The sequence below is a fragment of the Saccopteryx bilineata genome, chromosome 6 (assembly GCF_036850765.1).
Source record: "Saccopteryx bilineata isolate mSacBil1 chromosome 6, mSacBil1_pri_phased_curated, whole genome shotgun sequence".
Taxonomy (NCBI): Eukaryota; Metazoa; Chordata; class Mammalia; order Chiroptera; family Emballonuridae; genus Saccopteryx; species Saccopteryx bilineata.
This window is the reverse complement of record NC_089495.1, coordinates 153144167-153162669: the sequence shown is the minus strand read 5'-3', so window position 1 is coordinate 153162669 and position 18503 is coordinate 153144167. Positions and strand designations below refer to the sequence as shown.

At 44.1% G+C, this 18503-nt stretch overlaps 1 protein-coding gene, 2 long non-coding RNA genes and 2 other non-coding genes across 7 annotated transcripts in view; 2 read left to right on the top strand and 3 right to left on the bottom strand.

The window, feature by feature from the left end:
- Positions 1-5351, top strand: part of TEX2 (testis expressed 2) — a 122738-nt gene extending 117387 nt beyond the window's left edge. For all 3 annotated transcript variants that reach the window (XM_066234337.1, XM_066234335.1, XM_066234336.1), the window contains exons 11-12: positions 1919-2039; positions 3860-5351. In XM_066234337.1, coding sequence (XP_066090434.1) covers positions 1919-2039; positions 3860-3982 — 244 coding nt within the window. In that variant the 3' untranslated portion in view covers positions 3983-5351. The remainder of the gene's footprint in view (positions 1-1918; positions 2040-3859) is intronic.
- Positions 5352-6279: 928 nt separating this feature from the next.
- On the bottom strand, positions 6280-6411 carry LOC136309863 (small nucleolar RNA SNORA76). The gene has a single exon (XR_010726493.1). It is a non-coding gene; the product is annotated as a small nucleolar RNA SNORA76 (small nucleolar RNA).
- A 26-nt stretch (positions 6412-6437) lies between these two features.
- LOC136308142 (uncharacterized) lies at positions 6438-6725 on the bottom strand. Its single transcript, XR_010726055.1, has 2 exons — positions 6625-6725; positions 6438-6527 (listed from the first exon to the last, which is right to left on the bottom strand). It is a non-coding gene; the product is annotated as an uncharacterized lncRNA (long non-coding RNA).
- On the bottom strand, positions 6602-6669 carry LOC136309800 (small nucleolar RNA SNORD104). The gene has a single exon (XR_010726442.1). It is a non-coding gene; the product is annotated as a small nucleolar RNA SNORD104 (small nucleolar RNA).
- Positions 6726-7125: 400 nt separating the features above from the next.
- LOC136308141 (uncharacterized) lies at positions 7126-18460 on the top strand. The gene is made up of 3 exons (XR_010726054.1): positions 7126-7196; positions 17744-17856; positions 18338-18460. It is a non-coding gene; the product is annotated as an uncharacterized lncRNA (long non-coding RNA).
- The last annotated feature ends 43 nt before the right edge of the window (positions 18461-18503 follow it).

Here is an 18503-nt window from a genome sequence, read left to right as displayed (position 1 = left end):
TCCCACATGTGCCCCGACCAGGATCCACCTGGCAAGCCTCTTTTTTTTTTTTTTTTCATTTTTTCTGAAGCTGGAAACAGGGAGAGACAGTCAGACAGACTCCCGCATGCGCCCGACCGGGATCCACCCGGCACGCCCACCAGGGGCGATGCTCTGCCCACCAGGGGGCGATGCTCTGCCCATCCTGGGCGTCGCCATGTTGGCGACCAGAGCCACTCTAGCGCCTGAGGTAGAGGCCACAGAGCCATCCCCAGCGCCCGGGCCATCTTTGCTCCAATGGAGCCTTGGCTGCGGGAGGGGAAGAGAGAGACAGAGAGGAAAGTGCGGCGGAGGGGTGGAGAAGCAAATGGGCGCTTCTCCTGTGCCCTGGCAGGGAATCGAACCCGGGTCCTCCGCACGCTAGGCCAACACTCTACCGCTGAGCCAACCGGCCAGGGCCTGGCAAGCCTCTTACAGGGTGATGCTCTGGTCCTCTGATGCAGCTGCTCTGTTGCTCGGCAACTGAGCTATTTCAGCGCCTGAGAAGTGGCCATGAAGCCATCCTCAGCTCCCAGGGCCAGCTTGCTTAAACCATTTGAACTATGGCTGCAGGAGGGGGAAGAGGAGGTAAGGTGGAGAAGCAGATAGTCATTTCTTCTGTGTGCCCTGACTAGGAATCAAACACGGGACTTCCTCAGGCTGGGCTGATGCTGTACTGCTGAGCCAGCTAGCCAGGGCCAAATTTAATTTCTAAATAAAAATAAAAGTAAATAAAACATTGGTCCATGACAGATTGAAGTTTTTAGGTAGTTTGACAGCACACAGTCTCTTGTCTGGAAACTTTACCAACAGTTCTGATTGCTAGTCTGCTCCATCAAGAAGCCATAAGCAGCCTGACCTGTGGTGGCGCAGTGGATAAAGCGTCGACCTGGAAATGCTGAGGTCGCCAGTTCGAAACCCTGGGCTTGCCTGGTCAAGGCACATATGGGAGTTGATGCTTCCAGCTCCTCCCTCTGTCTCTCTCCTCTCTAAAAATGAATAAATAAAAAAATAAATAAATAAATAAATAAATAAATAAATAAATAAAAAAGAAGCCATAAGCATAGTGGGGAGTGTAGAATAAAAAAGGTTATAGAACATTATTTATTTATGTATGCATATTAGGAGTATGGGGGTTAGTGACCACTTCTCTCTCAGTGGTTCTAACTTGGGAATGCAATTCTGAGAGACGCACTGTCTTCCATTTTCAGCTTTATTTTTTTAGAGACAGGAAGGGAAAAAAGAGAACCATCAACTCATAGTTGTTCATTGATTGCTTCTCATATGTGCCTTGACAAGGGGGCTCAAGCTGAGCCAGTGACCCCTTGCTCAAGCTGTATGAGTGACCGTTGGGCTCAAGGCAGTGACAATGGGATTATATGTTGATGATCCCACACTCAATCCAGCGATCCCGCACTCAAGCTGATGATGCTCAAGCTAGTGACCTTGGGGTTTCAAACCTAGGACCTCAGCATTCCAGGTCGACGGCTCTATCCCCTGCACCGCCATCAGTCAGGTCACTTTCTGCTTTATACACTTGTATATTTTGCGCTTTGTAACATATATATGTGTGTACACACACACACACACTGCTTTTACAAAAATAGAAATAAAAACATTTGTTGCCATTTAGGAAAAACAAAAGTCACTGACTTTTCCTATGGTGCTTCCTTGCTTTCTGTTTGCGAGACTGTTCTCAGATTGTCACAGCCTTATACACAGTTCAGGGACACAGGGAGTTCACAGTTCATACTTACTATACTAAATTATTTTTTAGAGGGCGTTATCAGAGTGAGAACATTTAAGTAGTGATAAAGACCTGTGTAAGTAAGGAATGTTGCTGTTGGTACTTGAATGCTTCCTTTTTTGCTTCTAAATGTGCTTATTGCTTCTCTTAAAGGTATGGTTTCCGGAAGCCACCATATGTGGAGCTGAAAGCTCGGCCAAAACTCGGAGAGAGAGAAGTTACTTTAGTTCATGTGACGGACTGGATAGAAAAGAAACTGGAGCAAGAGTTTCAGGTAAATGTGCAGTTCGTCTAGTGTTTCATGTGAGGTTGAAAGGTCTGGGTTGAGAACAGAAGCTGTCGACCTCATGTGGGTCAGGATCCTACTGCTGAGGGTTCTCATCCCAGGAGAGCACACATCTGATCGATCACACAGGTGTAACATCTATGGTGCATTGTCAAAAACTGTAAAACTCAGTCCCAGCACCCTGGGAAGTCATCTTCAAAAAGAAACCCAAAAGGTGGGGTTAGAGCAAAATGGCTGTCTTATGTCAGTAGCCCTGGCGATTTCACCATTAGAAGACCTGTATATTTTTGCAGTGGTATGTTCTTAGTTACTGCATTTAAAACTATATTTTTATTATTTGCCCTGGCCAACAAGCTCAATTGTTTAGAGTGTCACCCTGAGGTACCAAGGATACAGGTTCAACCTCTGGTCAGGGCACATACAAAAATCAACCAATGAATGCATGGATGGGTGAAACAACAGATCAATGTTTCTCTCTGAAATCAATTTTTAAAAATTTATATAAGAGCTATAGTTTAACTGAAAACCAATTTTTGGAACACTTAATATTACCAAACAGAAAAGTGCTTTAAATCTAGTTATGGGAGACACCTCATGCCGTCAGTTAAGACTTTCTTCTCTCTCTCTCGTGTCTACATTAGGAATTAGAGTCTTGGGGAACAAGGAGCAAAGGAAGAGGCAAAGGGGCATAGATTGGTGCCTGGTATTTTTGAGGCAGATTGGGAAACCGAAGGGTAACTGCTGCATTCCCCCATGGCCACCTGCTTTTCATTTATACTTTTGGAAGAGAGCATTACTGAAGCTCAAATGCATCGCCAAAAATCATTCACATAAAATGATTTTATACACAGGCAAAGCACCATTACTATCAACCACTGGTCATCATTCAGGTATTCACTGTAGTAGGATGTTTTAGTTTCATGCTTTTTTTTTTTTTTTTTTTTTTTTTTTGCATTTTTTCTGAAGCTGGAAACAGGGAGAGACAGTCAGACAGACTCCCGCATGCGCCCAACCGGGATCCACCCGGCACGCCCACCATGGGGCGAGGCTCTGCCCACCAGGGGGCGATGCTCTGCCCATCCTGGGCGTCGCCATGTTGCGACCAGAGCCACTCTAGCGCCTGAGGCATAGGCCACAGAGCCATCCCCAGCGCCCGGGCCATCTCTGCTCCAATGGAGCCTCGGCTGCGGGAGGGGAATAGAGAGACAGAGAGGAAAGCGTGGCGGAGGGGTGGAGAAGCAAATGGGCGCTTCTCCTGTGTGCCCTGGCCGGGAATCGAACCCGGGTCCTCCACACGCTAGGCCGACGCTCTACTGCTGAGCCAACCGGCCAGGGCTAGTTTCATGCTTTTAATTTTTTAAATTTTATTTATTTATTCATTTTAGAGAGGAGAGAAAGGGGGGAGGAGCAGGAAGCATCAACTCCCATATATGCCTTGACCAGACAAGTGCAGGGTTTTTGAACCAGTGACCTCAGTGTTCCCAGGTCGACGCTTTATCCACTGCGCCACCAGAGATCAGGCAGTCTCATGCTTTTTAAAGAAAAATTGTATATTTTGTTGCTAGATTTATAGAGTAATTTTATCATAAGTACATGAAATCAAAAGTTGCTTCTGCCTTCAGGGCCAACTTTTTTGGTTTCTTGTGTTCATGCACTGATGTGCTTGCTCAACTCTGGTAGAGGAATTAGTTTGGAACTTGTTTCATCTGTTTTACAAACATGTCTAAAGCCTAAATGATCAGAGTAGGGAGGGTGACATCCTGAGAAACCAAAGCATTTTCCCACATGGTCGTTCTTTCTTCCTACAGAAAGTTTTTGTCATGCCAAACATGGATGATGTTTATATCCCTATAATGCACTCGGCCATGGACCCTCGCTCCGCTTCCTGCCTCCTGAAAGACCTGCTTGTGGAGGCTACTGATCAGCTGTGATGAGTGAAGACCTGACATTGCCAGTATTAGATCTAGCTCAAGGTGTGGGGTTCTTGGCTGCCATCTGTGCTGTAGCACAGGCCTTTCCTCGTGCCACAGCTTTTGCCCTCTGCCTGCCAGTGCCCATTCCACTGTGAGGTGTCATTCCATGCATCCAGCCACTGGTGTCTGGATTGTCTACTGCAAAGCTTTGACTCAGATTGGAGGAATCATCACGGTGGGTCTAGAGGATGTGACTCACACCATGGCTTTAAGTCTACCAGTTTTTGTGGCAGCAAAAGAGCACATTAAGAGCAAAGCTACAACTGGAAGGCTTCCTTCACCTTGCCTCAACTCCAAAGCTTTCCCTCAGGCAGCCAGAGCACAAATGGAACGTTCCCTCTCTCCTAGTTTGTATGTGACGCAGCCCTTCACATTGAGAATGTCAGTGTGGTAATGTGAAGGGTGGGGGTGGAATTTTGTGAGCTATTTCATTGGTGATAGAGATATGCATAGCAACTCACTTTTCACATCAAATAATACATTTTGGAAGCAAGTAGCCATAGAACATACACTAACACACTATCAACTGGGGTGGGGACATGAGATTTCTGTGAAAATAAGTAAAGCCCTGAGATCAAACCATCCCAAGCCTTTTACCAACAAGGTACAACCACCTGGTTCTAATCCAAAATGGCTTCCTGCCATGAATATGTGAAAATGTGAACCACTCACTGCGTGTAATAACCAGATTGGGTAAGGCCAGACCAGAGCCACCATCTCTTCGTACTCTTGTGTTATCTAGAGGCTTTGTTCATCTAATTGGTTCAGGATGTTTTGCGGGCAGTTTCCTTTGATATGACCAGAAGTTTGCTCTACATCAAACACTACGTGTATCAGTTAATGTGACATTTCCTCAATGTTGCCAACTTTAATTTGTGCATTTGTGTCAGAATATTTAGTTTACAAGTGTGGAGGCCCTAATTGTATAATTTGCTTTGAGAAGTATATTTTAAAATGATTGTTTAAAGCTGCATTCAACATCAAAATTACCTTGGATAATTTTTGATAATTTACATGTGTAATAAATAGCACCTTGCCTGAATATGACTTTCAAGAAATTAATATATTGAAAAAAAATTTGAGCCCTTATTTAATTGCACCATTAAACCATTTGACGTAAATTTAACAATTCTATCGGTGTACTGTTCTAATTTCAGTGGGCCAGGTGGCTAGTCAGTCCATGTCTTTCTCATTGGTCTAATTTCTGTGCAATAACTAAAGGCAAAGGACTAGATGTACTGCTGTGTAGATTACACATGACTGTACCCTGCTACACTTAAAACAGTATGAGATTTACAATCGCTTGCATTGTTTCACAAAATAAATATCTCATGTCAAATACTAGATAAAAGCATCTCAGTTATTTCTATTGAATCCTGTTTAAATATGGATGGAATAAATAGTGGGTACAGGGTGCTTGGGCCCTCAACTGCCAATAGTCAGATCCCTGACTAACACTCGTTAAGGATCCTGTCAGGTATGAGCAAGGTGCTGTTATCCTCAGTCTGCATTTAACCCGAGGGGACAATCCCTGTATTGCCTAGTGGTCCTGTTCCTTGGGGCCCCCTTATACTCAGAAGTGATTGTACAATTACACACCTGTCCTGTACCCGGCAATGCATAAAATCAAACCTTCATAACTACCGTTTTAAGTTAGGCTAACGGGACACTCATTTGCCCAACGCTTGGCACAGCACGCAAGTAAGCAGTTGGCCGTAGTTTTTGTAAAAAAGTTACAGCTATACTTCCCCTGCGCCCCCCCCCCCCCTTTAGTGAGAAGCAGAGATGCAGACTCCTACATGCGCCCGATCGAGATCCACCCGGCATGCCCAACATGGGCCGTTGCTCTTTTGAAACCGGACCCATTCTTAGCGCCCGGGGCAACTTTGCTCCCATGGAGCCTTGGCTGTGGGGGAGGGAGAGAGAGAAGGGGGAAGCAGATGGGCGCTTCTCCTGTGTGGCCTGGCCAGGAATCGAACCCAGGACTTCCACACGCCGGGCCGACGTGCAGCTACACCGATGCCACAAACTGCTCAAAGCCACAGCCTTCCTCTTCCTTTCCTACCGCTGTCGGTTAACTGAAGCTGCATGTCTTCAGTTAGAACCTAGTCTTCCAGGGCAGGAAAAGGTGCGGCGCACTGCGTACCACAGCCGATAGAATCCCCGAGTTCTCCCTGGGCACCTCAGCTTAGCTTAAGGACGGGGTAGTCACAACCCCCAGAAAACCCGCCCTGGCAGCTGCCGGCGCGGGGCCGCAGTGTCGCTCGCGGGTAAAAGGGCCGCCCATAGAGGGCAGTCGGCCCCAGTTATGCGTGAGTACGTGCTCTTGCGCTGCAGCCTGACCCCCGGCGCCACACGCAGGCGCAACGGGGGCTCAAAGGTAGCGCGTCCCAAGAAACACCGACACCAGAGCTGGGATCAAAGCATTTTATTGAGGGCCTCCGGGAGAGGGTGGAAAGGTTGGAAAGACCACGACATCCGACGTCCTCGACCCGGCCGTGACCTGCAAGAACGAGAGCGGTGGGTGAGCAGGTGCGCCCCGCGGGTCCGTCCCCTCCTCGCCACCACGGCGGCCAAGCTCAGATTCCGGTTCGCATCACCCTTGTCAGCAGTCTAACACGTGCTTTGATTGATGTCATCACCGTTGGCCACCCGCTTGCGACCCAGCTCCAAAACTCCGAACACACCCGCAACTACCGACCACAACCACGGACTCACCTCTACATCCTCCCAGCCGCCGAAAGGCGGAGGGACTCTCACGACTTCTACTTAAAGGATCAAACGAGAGGGGGTGGGGTTCACCGTGATCAACCAATGGCAATTCCAACTTCCTAGCACGTGTCTGAAAATTGGTCTAGTGATTGGCTGTTCTCGCTCAGGCTATAGATTGGTTACAAGGCAACCATGGAGATGGGAGGCAAGGAAAGGAGAAGAGTCGGGCAGTGTCGTAAATTCTTCCAGAGAGCTTCCCACATTTCCGTCGCTGGCTTTTAATGAGCTCACCTCTATACGGTCTGCAGAAGAAAACTTTGTAAAACAACAGAGCGCAAGTAATTCCTAACTTGTTTGAGATGTTCTGTGCCAGGAGCTATAGGATAGGACCTGAGGATAAAAAAGTGACAAATGAACCTTGCTCCTGAGATCAAAATAACCTCTCCGGTAGAAAGTGCGTGTAAGTATAACTGCGCAACCAAATCCTGACGGTGTGATGAACGCACTCTGTGACCTTGATCATCACTTAATCTTTCCGAGCCTCAATTTCTGAAAAATAATATCCAAAAGAGGCTGTAATGATTAAGTGAATTCATGTCCATCGCCTGGCGCACTCTCAGTGGGAAACAAATCTTTGTTTTTAAAGGATAGGTGTGTGACGTGGAAAATTTATATGATTGCAATACTTGAATAAGTGCTAAACTAAAGCCCTGGCCAGTTGGTTAGAGCGTCGTCTGGACATGACAAGGTTGCAGGCAACAAATCGATGTTTCTCTCTCTTCCTCTCGCTAAGAAAATCAATAAGAAAAAAACCCCCAAAAGATTTACATAAACTTAAATAAAAACAGTGAAGAAAGCCAAATTGAATAAGTAAATAAATGCTAAAATACAGCCTCCTGTGGAAGCCCAAATGAGAAAAGCCTAACTTTGGGAAAGCTAAAATGCTTCTAAATGTGTTGAGCTCATACTATGAGCAGGCACAATATTTATCTTATGATCCCGCTTTCTAAGAGCTGAATTTACCGGGAAATGGGAGAGTAAACAGCCACAATTTCTGGTTATCTTCATTTCCATCGTGTTTTCCTTGGGAATTAATATTTTCTTTCCCCTCCTCCCCCCTTTTAAAAATGTTTATTTTATTGATTTTAGAGAGGGAGGGAGGGAGAGAGAGACAGAGAGAGAGAATATATGTGCCCTGACTGGGGATCCGACCAGCAGAGAGAGAGAGAATGTGTGGGGATCCTACCCGCAACCTCTTTGCTTCCGGATGATGCTGTAACCAACCCAGCTATCCTGCCAAGGCCCTTTTTTTCCCTCTTAAAGAAAAAAAATATTTTTTTTGTAATGAAAGCATTTCAGCCTATGAGTTTGTAATTGAATGGGGCACTTATTTTTATTATTTTTTACATAGTCTTTAGTTAAATTTAAAATTTCCCTTGATTCAAAGCAATTATTTTATAACTTCTGTATGATTTTTTTATATTCTTGACACCTTTTTTTTTTTTTTTTTACAGAGACAGAGAGAGGGATAGACAGGGACAGAGAGACAGGAACGGAGAGATGAGAAGCACCAATCATTAGTTTTTCATTGCACATTGCGACACCTTAGTTGTTCATTGACTGCTTTCTCATATGTGCCCTGACTGTGGGCCTTCAGTAGACCGAGTAACCCCTTGCTCGAGCCAGCGACCTTGCATCCAAGCTGGGGAGCTTTTTGCTCAAGCCAGATGAGCCCGCGCTCAAACTGGCAACCTCGGGGTCCCGAACCTGGGTCTTCCGCATCCCAGTCTGACGCTCTATCCACTGAGCCACCGCCTGGTCAGGCGATTTTTTTATATTCTTTAAACTTGATTTCAACATTTATTACATCATGGTACAGTTTCTACATTGGACAGTGTAAAGTTTTCTTGTGGCCCAGAATATGATCTATTAATATTTTATATGTTCCATAGATTCTTGAAGATGTTTTCACTATCATGTACAGATATTGACAGGAAATATTTATTAACTCAGCCTTAGTTGTGTTGTAATTATATTGTCTATATCTCTGTATTTTATACTTGATTGTGAGTGTAAGCACTGTCATTGATTGAAGGTGATGTATTAAGATTATGGTTTAAATATCAAATGCCGGTGGGGATGCAAAGCAACAGAATTTTGTTCCATTACTATTTGGGAACACAAAATAGTACAACCATTTTGGAAAAGAAATCAGACAATTTCTTACAAATATACACACTTAACAATATATATGACCTAGCTGTTCCTATGGTTTTTTCTTTTCTCTCTCTTCTTTTCTGTTTTTTATTTTTTATTTTTTTTCATTTTTTCGAAGCTGGAAACAGGGAGGCAGTCAGACAGACTCCCGCATGCGCCCAACTGGGATCCACCCGGCACCAGGGGGCGATGCTCTGCCCCTCTGGGGCGTTGCTCTGTTGCATCCAGAGCCTCTAGCGCCTGAGGCAGAGGCCACAGAACCATCCCCAGCGCCCGGGCCATCTTTGCTCCAATGGAGCCTCAGCTGCGGGAGGGGAAGAGAGAGACAGAGAGGAAGGAGAGAGGGAGGGGTGGAGAAGCAGATGGGCGCCTCTCCTGTGTGCCCCGGCCGGGAATCAAACCCGGGACTCCTGCCAGGCCGACGCTCTACCACTGAGCCAACTGGCCGGCCAGGGCCTCTCTTCTTTTATTTCTACTTTTTTTTTTTTTTTTTTTTTTTGTATTTTTCTGAAGCTGGAAATGGGGAGAGACAGTCAGACAGACTCCCACATGCCCCCTACCGGGATCCACCCGGCACGCCCACCAGGGGTGAAGCTCTGCCCACCAGGGGGCGATGCTCTGCCCCTCCGGGGCATCGCTCTGCCGCGACCAGGGCCACTCTAGAGCCTGGGGCAGAGGCCAAGGAGCCATCCCCAGCGCCCAGGCCATCTTTGCTCCAATGGAGCCTTGGCTGCGGGAGGGGAAGAGAAAGACAGAGAGGAAGGGGGGGGGGGTTGGAGAAGCAAATGGGCGCTTCTCCTATGTGCCCTGGGTGGAATCGAACCCGGGTCCCCCCCACGCCAGGCTGACGCTCTACCGCTGAGCCAACCGGCCAGGGCCGGCCTCTCTTCTTTTCTAAGTGAGAGGAGGGAAGATAGAGAAGCAGACTCCTGCATGTCAAACCCATGCTCTAGCCATCTGGGGCCATGCTTGCAACTGAGCTATTTTTAAAACCTGAGCCCGAGGCTCCATGGAGCCATCCTCGGTGCCAACCAACTCATGGCTGGAGATGGGAAGAGAGACGGAGAGAGAGAGAGAGAGAGAGAGAGGGAGAGGGAGGAAGGGGAGAGAAGCAGATGATTGCTTCTCCTGTGTGCCCTGGCCGGGAATCAAACCCGGGACATCATACACCAGGCCAATGTTCTACCACTGAGCCAACTGGTTAGGGCCAGTCCATAGGTTTTAAACCCAAGAGAAATGAAAATTTATGTTCACACAAAATTCTGTACACAGCCCTGGCCGGTTGGCTCAGTGGTAGAGCGTCGGCCTGGCATGCAGGAGTCCCGGGTTCGATTCCCGGCCAGGGCACACAGGAAAAGTGCCCATCTGCTTCTCTACCCCTCCCCCTCTCCTTCCTCTCTGTCTCTTCCCCTCCCACAGCCCAGGCTCTATTGGAGCAAAGATGGCCTGGGTGCTGAGGATGGTTCCATGGCCTCTGCCTCAGGCGCTAGAATGGCTCTGGTCACAACAGAGCGATGCCCCAGATGGGCAGAGCATCACCCCCTGGTGGGCATGCCAGTGGATCCCGGTCGGACGCATGCGGGAGTCTGTCTGACTGCCTTCCCGTTTCCAGCTTCGGAAAAATGCAAAAAAAAAAAAAAAAAAAAATTCTGTACACAAATGTTTATAACAACATTATTCATAATTCAACCCCCTATCCCAAACTGGAACAACCCAAAAGCCCTTTACTGGGTAAATGATAAGCAATTTTGTTATATTCATGCAGTTTTTTTTCTTTTTTTGAGAGACAGGAAGGGAGAGAGATGAGAAGCATCAACTCGTAGTTGTGTCACCTTAGTTCATTGATTGCTTCTCATTTGTGCCTTGACTGAGGAGCTGCAATCAAGCCAGTGACCCTTCCTCAAGTCAGCAACCTTGGGATCGTGTTGATGATCCCACACTCAAACTGTTGACCTTGGAGTTTTAAACCTGGGACCTCAGCATCCCAGGTCCATGTTCTATCCACTGTGCCACCCACTAGTCAGGCACATTGAACAATTTAGTGCTACTTGGCAATAAAATAGAATGAACTATTGATACATGCAACACTTGGAAGAATCTCTGAGGCGTTATGTTGAGTGAAAGGAGCTAGACTGAAAAGATAGAATGATTCCATTTATATGACATTCTAGAAAAGACAGAACTATAAGGATGGAGAACAAATAAAAGAGTTTTCAGGGGCCCTGCCTGGTTGGCTCAGCAGTAGAGCATCGGCCCAGCGTGTGGAAATCTTTGGTTCAATTCCCCATCAGGGCACACAGGAGAAGCAACCATCTGCTTCTCCACCTCTTCCCCCTTCTGTCCCCTCTCCCCTCTTCCCTCTCCCCTCTCCCCTCTCCCCTCTCTCTCTCTCTGCCTCCCACAGCCATGGCTCAAATGGTTTGAGCAGTTGGCCCTAGCCCTAGCCCTAGCGCTGAGGATGGCTCCAGGGCCTGCCTCAGGCTCAAAAAAAAAAAAAAAATGGTTCGTTTGCCAAGCAATGGAGCACCACCCCATAGGGGGCTTGCTGGGTGGATCCAGGAGTCTGTCTCTGCCTCCCCTCCTCTCACTTAATAATAAAAAACCCCCACAAAGTTTCCAGGGAGTGGTGGTGTGGGGGGTATCTGGTATCTGACCACGAAGGGGCAGCAGGAGGACATTCTGGAGGATGATAGAACTGTTCCTTATTTTGATTGTGATGGTGGTTCCCTGACTTTATGCATTTGTCAAAACTCTTAGAACTGTTCACCCAAAAGATTCAATTTTACTGTGTGAAATTTAAAAATAAAAAAGTTAAAATTAAATTATGCTTCAGTCATTTTCCTTGATTTTTTTTCTATTTGCTTTGTATGTTTGGGGGCTACACTGTTTATCTCATGGTTTGTGGCTGATAATATCTCCATCGTGGATTACATATATTTATGTATAAAATAACACATTAAGCTATTACAGTTTTTGCTTTGAGTTCTAATTTATCTTAGCTTAGCATTGCTGACTCATGTCTTTTTTTTTTTTTTTTTTTTTTGGCCTGCATTTGATATAACTGCCCATCCCTTTATTTATTTATTTTTACAGAGACAGAGAGAGAGAGTCAGAGAGAGAGTCAGAGAGAGGGATAGACAGGGACGGAGAGATGAGAAGCATCAAGCATTAGTTTTTCATTGTGCATTGCAACACCTTTTTTGTTTATTGATTGCCTTCTCATACGTGCCTTGGCCGCAGGCCTTCAGCAGACCAAGTAACCCCTTGCTTGAGCCAGCGACCTTGGGCTCAAGCTGGCAACTTCAGGGTCTCAAACCTGGGTCTTCCACATCCCAGTCTGATGCTCTATCCCAGTGTTTCCCAACCTTTCTTGTGCCATGCCCCACCTTAACCTTTCTAAAATTTTTATGTCCCCCCCTATGTAACATACATAATTTTTAACATTAAAAAATTGATTTGTTCACTTAATAAACATAAATGATAGGTTCTAGGAAGAAATCACTATGAAATTGTTAACAAAACTCAGTAAGTAAAATTTCAAAACATATAATGAAAAATTTAAATTTCAAATAATTTTAATACAGATTTTTCTATATTAATTTATTATTTTAATTTAGTGTGATCCTTGCGCTTGATGCTTGCTGCACAGAGATTTTATATTAGGTTCCAATTTGGTTAGCTTTAGTCTCAAGTCTCCACGTTGTGTTATATCCAGCCGATTTCTTTTTTTTTACCAGTAAATCATTTACAGCACTAAATCCACATTCAGCTAAAAATGAAGATGGAAACGGTAGCAATAGTTTTCTTGCACATTTGGTTGAATTTGGGTATTTGATTTCTGTTTCCTCACAAAGCCATGCCATCGCTCCTTTGATATTAAATAAAGCTTGAACTGACTCATCATTTTGCAATTCTGCGAGTTCTTCTTGATACTGCATATTTGATATATCAGACAAATCCACTAACATTGGCTGCATCATCCATGTTGGGAAATCAATTTATTTTAAATCAGAAAATCTTTCTTTTAAATCAGCCGATAGAATATTCAAATGATTGACAATAACAAGTAAAGCGGTATCAGTTACTTCACATTTTTGGAGCCAATGAAACTTTAAAGTTTTTGTTGTTAATATGTTTCTGACATAACTCAATATTGGTAATGAAACCAAATATCTTTGCTTTTGCATCGACAAGAGTTTTATTTGTTCCTTGAAGTTGCTTATTTAATATATTTAGTTTTTCAAAGATATCGGCTAAATAACTCACAAGTGCTTTACCATCTATTGTTAACAGATACTTCATTTCAGGTTTGTCGCTTAAAAAATCACTAAGAGTATCAAACAGTTCCATAAATCTTTTCAAACAGTTCCTTTAGATAGCCATCTTACTTCAGTATGAAGTAAAAGTCTCACATGGTCTTCATTTTGTTCTTCACAAAATAGCTTGAAAAGACGCTCACATTTGGCACTAGCTTTAATAGCATTAACACACACTTTATTACTGTATGTAATATTTCATTCAGAACAGGCGAGATGTTTTTAGCTACCAAGTTTTCCCTATGAATAACACAATGCACAAGAATCATTTCTGGATTCGCATCTTTCATCAATTTTAAGCAGCTATTTTTCTTGCCCATCATATTGGAAGCACCATCTGCAGCACAAGATGTTATATTTTTCATTGGTATATCATTGACATCTAAGTAGTTTTTTCGCTTATTATATATATCTTTGGAGGTAGTGGTGCTTTCTAATCTTTTACAGAACAACATTTCTTCAGCAAAATGTCCTTTATCAATATATCTTACGTAAGTTATCAATACTGCCTCACTGTCTCTCAAAGTTGATTCATCCATTTGCAAGGAGAATTATCTTGTTTTCAGCTTTTCAACAAGTTGTTTTTCAATATCCTCACTCATTTCATCTATTCTTCTGCTAACAGTATTGTCACTGAGTGGCATAGCTTTTACATCTTTGTCATCTTTTTCAAGAACCGTTTTAAGAAATGCCGATATTGACGGTTTTATTAAATTCTCTCCTATAGTGTGATTTTCTCCAGTTTTAGCAATGAATAAAGAAATTTGATAACTAGCCTCAAGAACACGATTATTAGTTGAAGTATGAGCAGTAAATAGAGACTTTAATGTTCTTTTTTCAAAATTTTTCTTTAAAGTTTTAAAGTAACTCAAATCTGAATTAATATGAGCACTATGTTTCGCCTTCAAATGTGCCTCAAGACGACCTCGTTTCATTGATTCGTTGGTCAAGCATTGCTGGCATAAAAGACAAAAAGGAATTCGCTCATTGTGAACAGCGGGTATGAGCCCAAATTTTAAATATTCCTCCAAATATTGAGTTTTTTTCTTGCTTGCACCACTCATTTTACTATGGGCTATAATAAAAATAAGATCAATTAAAAACTAATTAAAATGTGTTAAGGCCCTGGCCAGTTGGCTCAGCGGTAGAGCGTCGGCCTGGCATGCGAGGGACCCGGGTTCGATTCCTGGCCAGGGCACATAGGAGAGGCACCCATTTGCTTCTCCACCCCCCCCTCCTTCCTCTCTGTCTCTCTCTTCCCCTCCTGCAGCCAAGGCTCCATTGGAGCAAAGATGGCCCGGGCGCTGGGGATGGCTCCTTGGCCTCTGCCCCAGGCGCTAGAGTGGCTCTGGTCCTGGCAGAGCGACGCCCCGGAGGGGCAGAGCATTGCCCCCTGGTGGGCAGAGTGTCGCCCCTGGTGGGCGTGCCGGGTGGATCCCGGTCGGGCGCATGCGGGAGTCTGTCTGACTGTCTCTCCCCGTTTCCAGCTTCAGAAAAATACAAAAAAAATATATATATGTGTTAAAATATATTCATTGTGACATAGAGTAAATGTATACTAAAAATTCATATTTATTTAAATGTATATAACACATTTACTACACTACCACCGCAAATCAAAAGGTATCTATATTTTTTCCACTTGACAAAATTTCCTGGAAAGTTATGCTTCTAAAATTAAAATTGTCGTGCATGTACTATTATAGCCCCAATAATATTTATAAAATATTATTGCTTTCTAGCCCCAATGCAAGAAGAACTTAATAAAGAGTTTAATATTGATAAAAATAAAATCAAATACTTACCAATTATATCTATGCAATATATTGATATATATGTATATTTATATATATGTATATTTATTAAATCAACGAGCTTTTACAACAGTTTTGACTGACACTTATTTCAAATTAACACCAACTGAATGATGTGAAACACTACAGAAGTTGCGATGGGCCAATTAGGTGAGAATAACTGCGTTGTTTAGTGAGTTTTTAAAACGTCCGGAGTTCCCCGCGGCAGACAGCACGCTCTGCGGTGAACCCAGGACGAAGTTTACTTGACGCCAATCACCCAGTTGATATTTTGGTCTCGTCAAACGAAATTATACTTAATAATTATTTACCGCAATTATTTAAGAATTGCATTTTTTGTTAAATTTGGCACCGATATCTAGCATTGCATTTAAATGGCCCGGAGCGAAAGAGTTAAAGTCATGTGGAGTCCATTTTCAAATTGCCCCCCTTAACTATCTAATTGCCCCCCTGTGGGGCGTGGGCCCCACGTTGGGAAACACTGCTCTATCCACTACGCCACCGCCCAGTCAGGCCATCCCTTTATTTTTAACCTTTCTGTATTATTTTGGTTAATATATCCTTTGGATTAGGCATATGATTGGATTATAGTGTTTAGCCCAATGTGATAATGTTTGCCTTTTAAAAATTCATTTAAATTTAAAATATCTCTGCATACAAGATTACATAGAAAGTATATGTATGGTTTGGATACTCACCACTCAGTTTAAGAAAAATGCTATCATCAATAATAACTTTGAAGCTAGCTTTTCGCCCTTTCCAATTATACCTCCCTCACCGAGAGAAAACTACTATCCTGAATCTCACGTTTGCCTTGTTTTGCTTTTCTTTTTAGTTTTTCTTCATACATTTGCATATTTAATTTTGCTTGATTTTGAGCTTCATAGAAATATACTGTATATATTCTTCTGTGACTTGTTCTTTTTACTGTTTAATATTGGCTACATGTTATTGCATGTAATGCAACCAGTAATTGTAGTAACGCAGCCAGGTCACTGCTGTGTAGCATTTCAGTACACGATTATTCTGCATTTTACACATCTATTCACTTTATATTAGATGTTTAAAATAGGTTCTAGTTTTTACTATTACAAGCTATTACAAAGCTGCTTTGAATATTCTTGTGTGTTCACAGCTCCCTTTGGGATATTTAGATAGAAGCACAATTGCTGTGTGATAGCGTAGGCACATTGCCAACTTTCTAGATAATAGCAAATTAATTTCGAAAATAGATGCTCTAACTTGCACCTCCCACATTGGCCTATATATATACCCTTACCAGTTGTTGGTATTGTCAGACTCTATGTTTGCCATTATGAGTAGTATAAAATGGTATTATAATCATCCACAGTCAGGTGTAGTCATATATTTTGTTGGTTTGGTGCCCTTAGAAATGCGGAGCAAGTGTTTCAGTCAGGGTTTATTGATTGAAGTGATGTAAACCCAACTCAGACTAGCTGGGGTAAATAGGGGAAGGTTTGGTTAAACAGGAGGGGAGCTGGGCAGCCCCTTCTGAAGCAACTAGAATCGGAACTCGGGCTTCATCCAGGGTTCCCTGACTGCATCCATGCTTCTATCATGCTTCTACCTTTCTTTTGAATTCTTTGCAGGAAGGGGGTAGCTCTTGGGCCTTGCACCCCCTGGTTTTGCTACTGAAAAGGAAACTAATCTCTTTGTGGTTCTAGCTAGAGTCAGATTGGGTACAAGCCTACCCAGGAGTCAAGTAAAGATGGCCAGATGGGTAGCTATTTTTGTTATCTATTACTGTGTAACAAACCACTCTGTAAGTCAGTGATGAAAACAGCAGCCATTTTATTGTCTCACAGAATGAACTGTGAGTTAACTGGACTCAGCTGGGAGGTTCTATTGCTCCATGTGTCACCTGGGCTGGAACATTCATGATGGCTCCGCTAGATGTCTGGCATCTAGGAGCTCAGCTCGAGCTGCTATGAGAGCCACTCCATTCTCCATGTGGCCTGTTTGTGGGTGGCTTGGGCTTTACACAGGCAGCTCACTTGCACGAGGGAGCATCTGAGGTCAGTATTCTAAAAGGAAGGAAGTGGAAGCTGCCAGGCCTCTTAAACCTGCACTGGGAGGTCCCCGAATATCACTTCTGGTCAAAACCAGTCACAGGCCCAGTCCTGATTGAAAGGGAAAGGAGAGAAACTCTTTTTTTTCTTAACGTCTCCCTTATGATGGGTAGAGAGGCATGTGCAGAGAGGGAGAGAAAGTCTTGTTTGGGGTCATCAGTGGGTGCCTACCACAGTAGGGTAACATGTAATATGATTGGGCCAGCCTGGATCGTAAGTAGGTGCCTACTAGGGGACAGACAATAGGTCTGTCCACACCACTTAGCATCTCTGAAGTACTTGCAGAGCTAGGCCCAGTTCCTGTTGACTCCTTCTATGGTCCCAACAGTGAGAACAACCCCTTGAACATAGTAAACGTCTGACCACCTTGTTGAATTCCTTCTCCTCAGTCTTGTTTGTGTAAGTGCACCAGTCAATTGCTTGCCATTCGGCTTTGGCAAGTTCTCTTGTATCTATCCTGTCCCCTCCCTCCTTTAGTTCTGTATGAACAGTTTTCTAATTGTCTCTCAAATGCCTGTCTTTTCCCCTAAGTCTCCCCCTGAAACACAACTTCAATTCTGTCTCCCTCAGCTATCTACTAAAGCTCAGCCTGACCTGAGTGGCTCCACCTGACCCATCCTGCCTGCCTTCCCAGCTGCATAGCCCACGGCTTCTTCATGGAGAAGCCAAGCACATGCTCAGTGGTGAGTCATCCTGGGTTTTCACGAAGCCACACAGTGCTTTTCTTTCCCCAAGCCTCCGTTCAGGTCCTGCTCTCTCCCGAGGTTATCTTTTCCCCTGTCAGAACTGAGAAGGCCCAGCACAGACACCACTTCTTCCAAGAAGCCCTCTCTGGTCTATCCTTCCCACACCCTTCCTTCCACTAGACTCATCTCTGTCTTGAACACCATAGTTCTATTGAGCTTATTCCTGCCTTCTCACACTTCACAGTCATCCTTGTATGATGGTTATTTCTGTGCCTGTCCTGTCACCTTTACTAACTTACAAACTCCTGTGATTTCCTTCATGGTACCAATTCTTGGTACTCAGAAGCCTTTAGTGATATTTGCTAAAAGAATGAATGAATGAATAAGTGGTGATAATCCATGTAGAGGTCAAAGATGAAGTAATTTCTGAGATGTAGCTGATTAAATTATAACTAAAGCTCCTTTCTGCCTGACCTAGGGTGGTGCAGTAGATAAAGTGTCAACCTGGAACACTGAGGTCGCCAGTTCAAAACCCTGAGCTTGCCTGGTCAAGGCACATATGGGAGTTGATGCTTCCTGCTCCTCCTCTCTTTCTCTCTCCTCTCTAAAATGAATAAATTAAAAATAAAATAAAACTTTCTCCT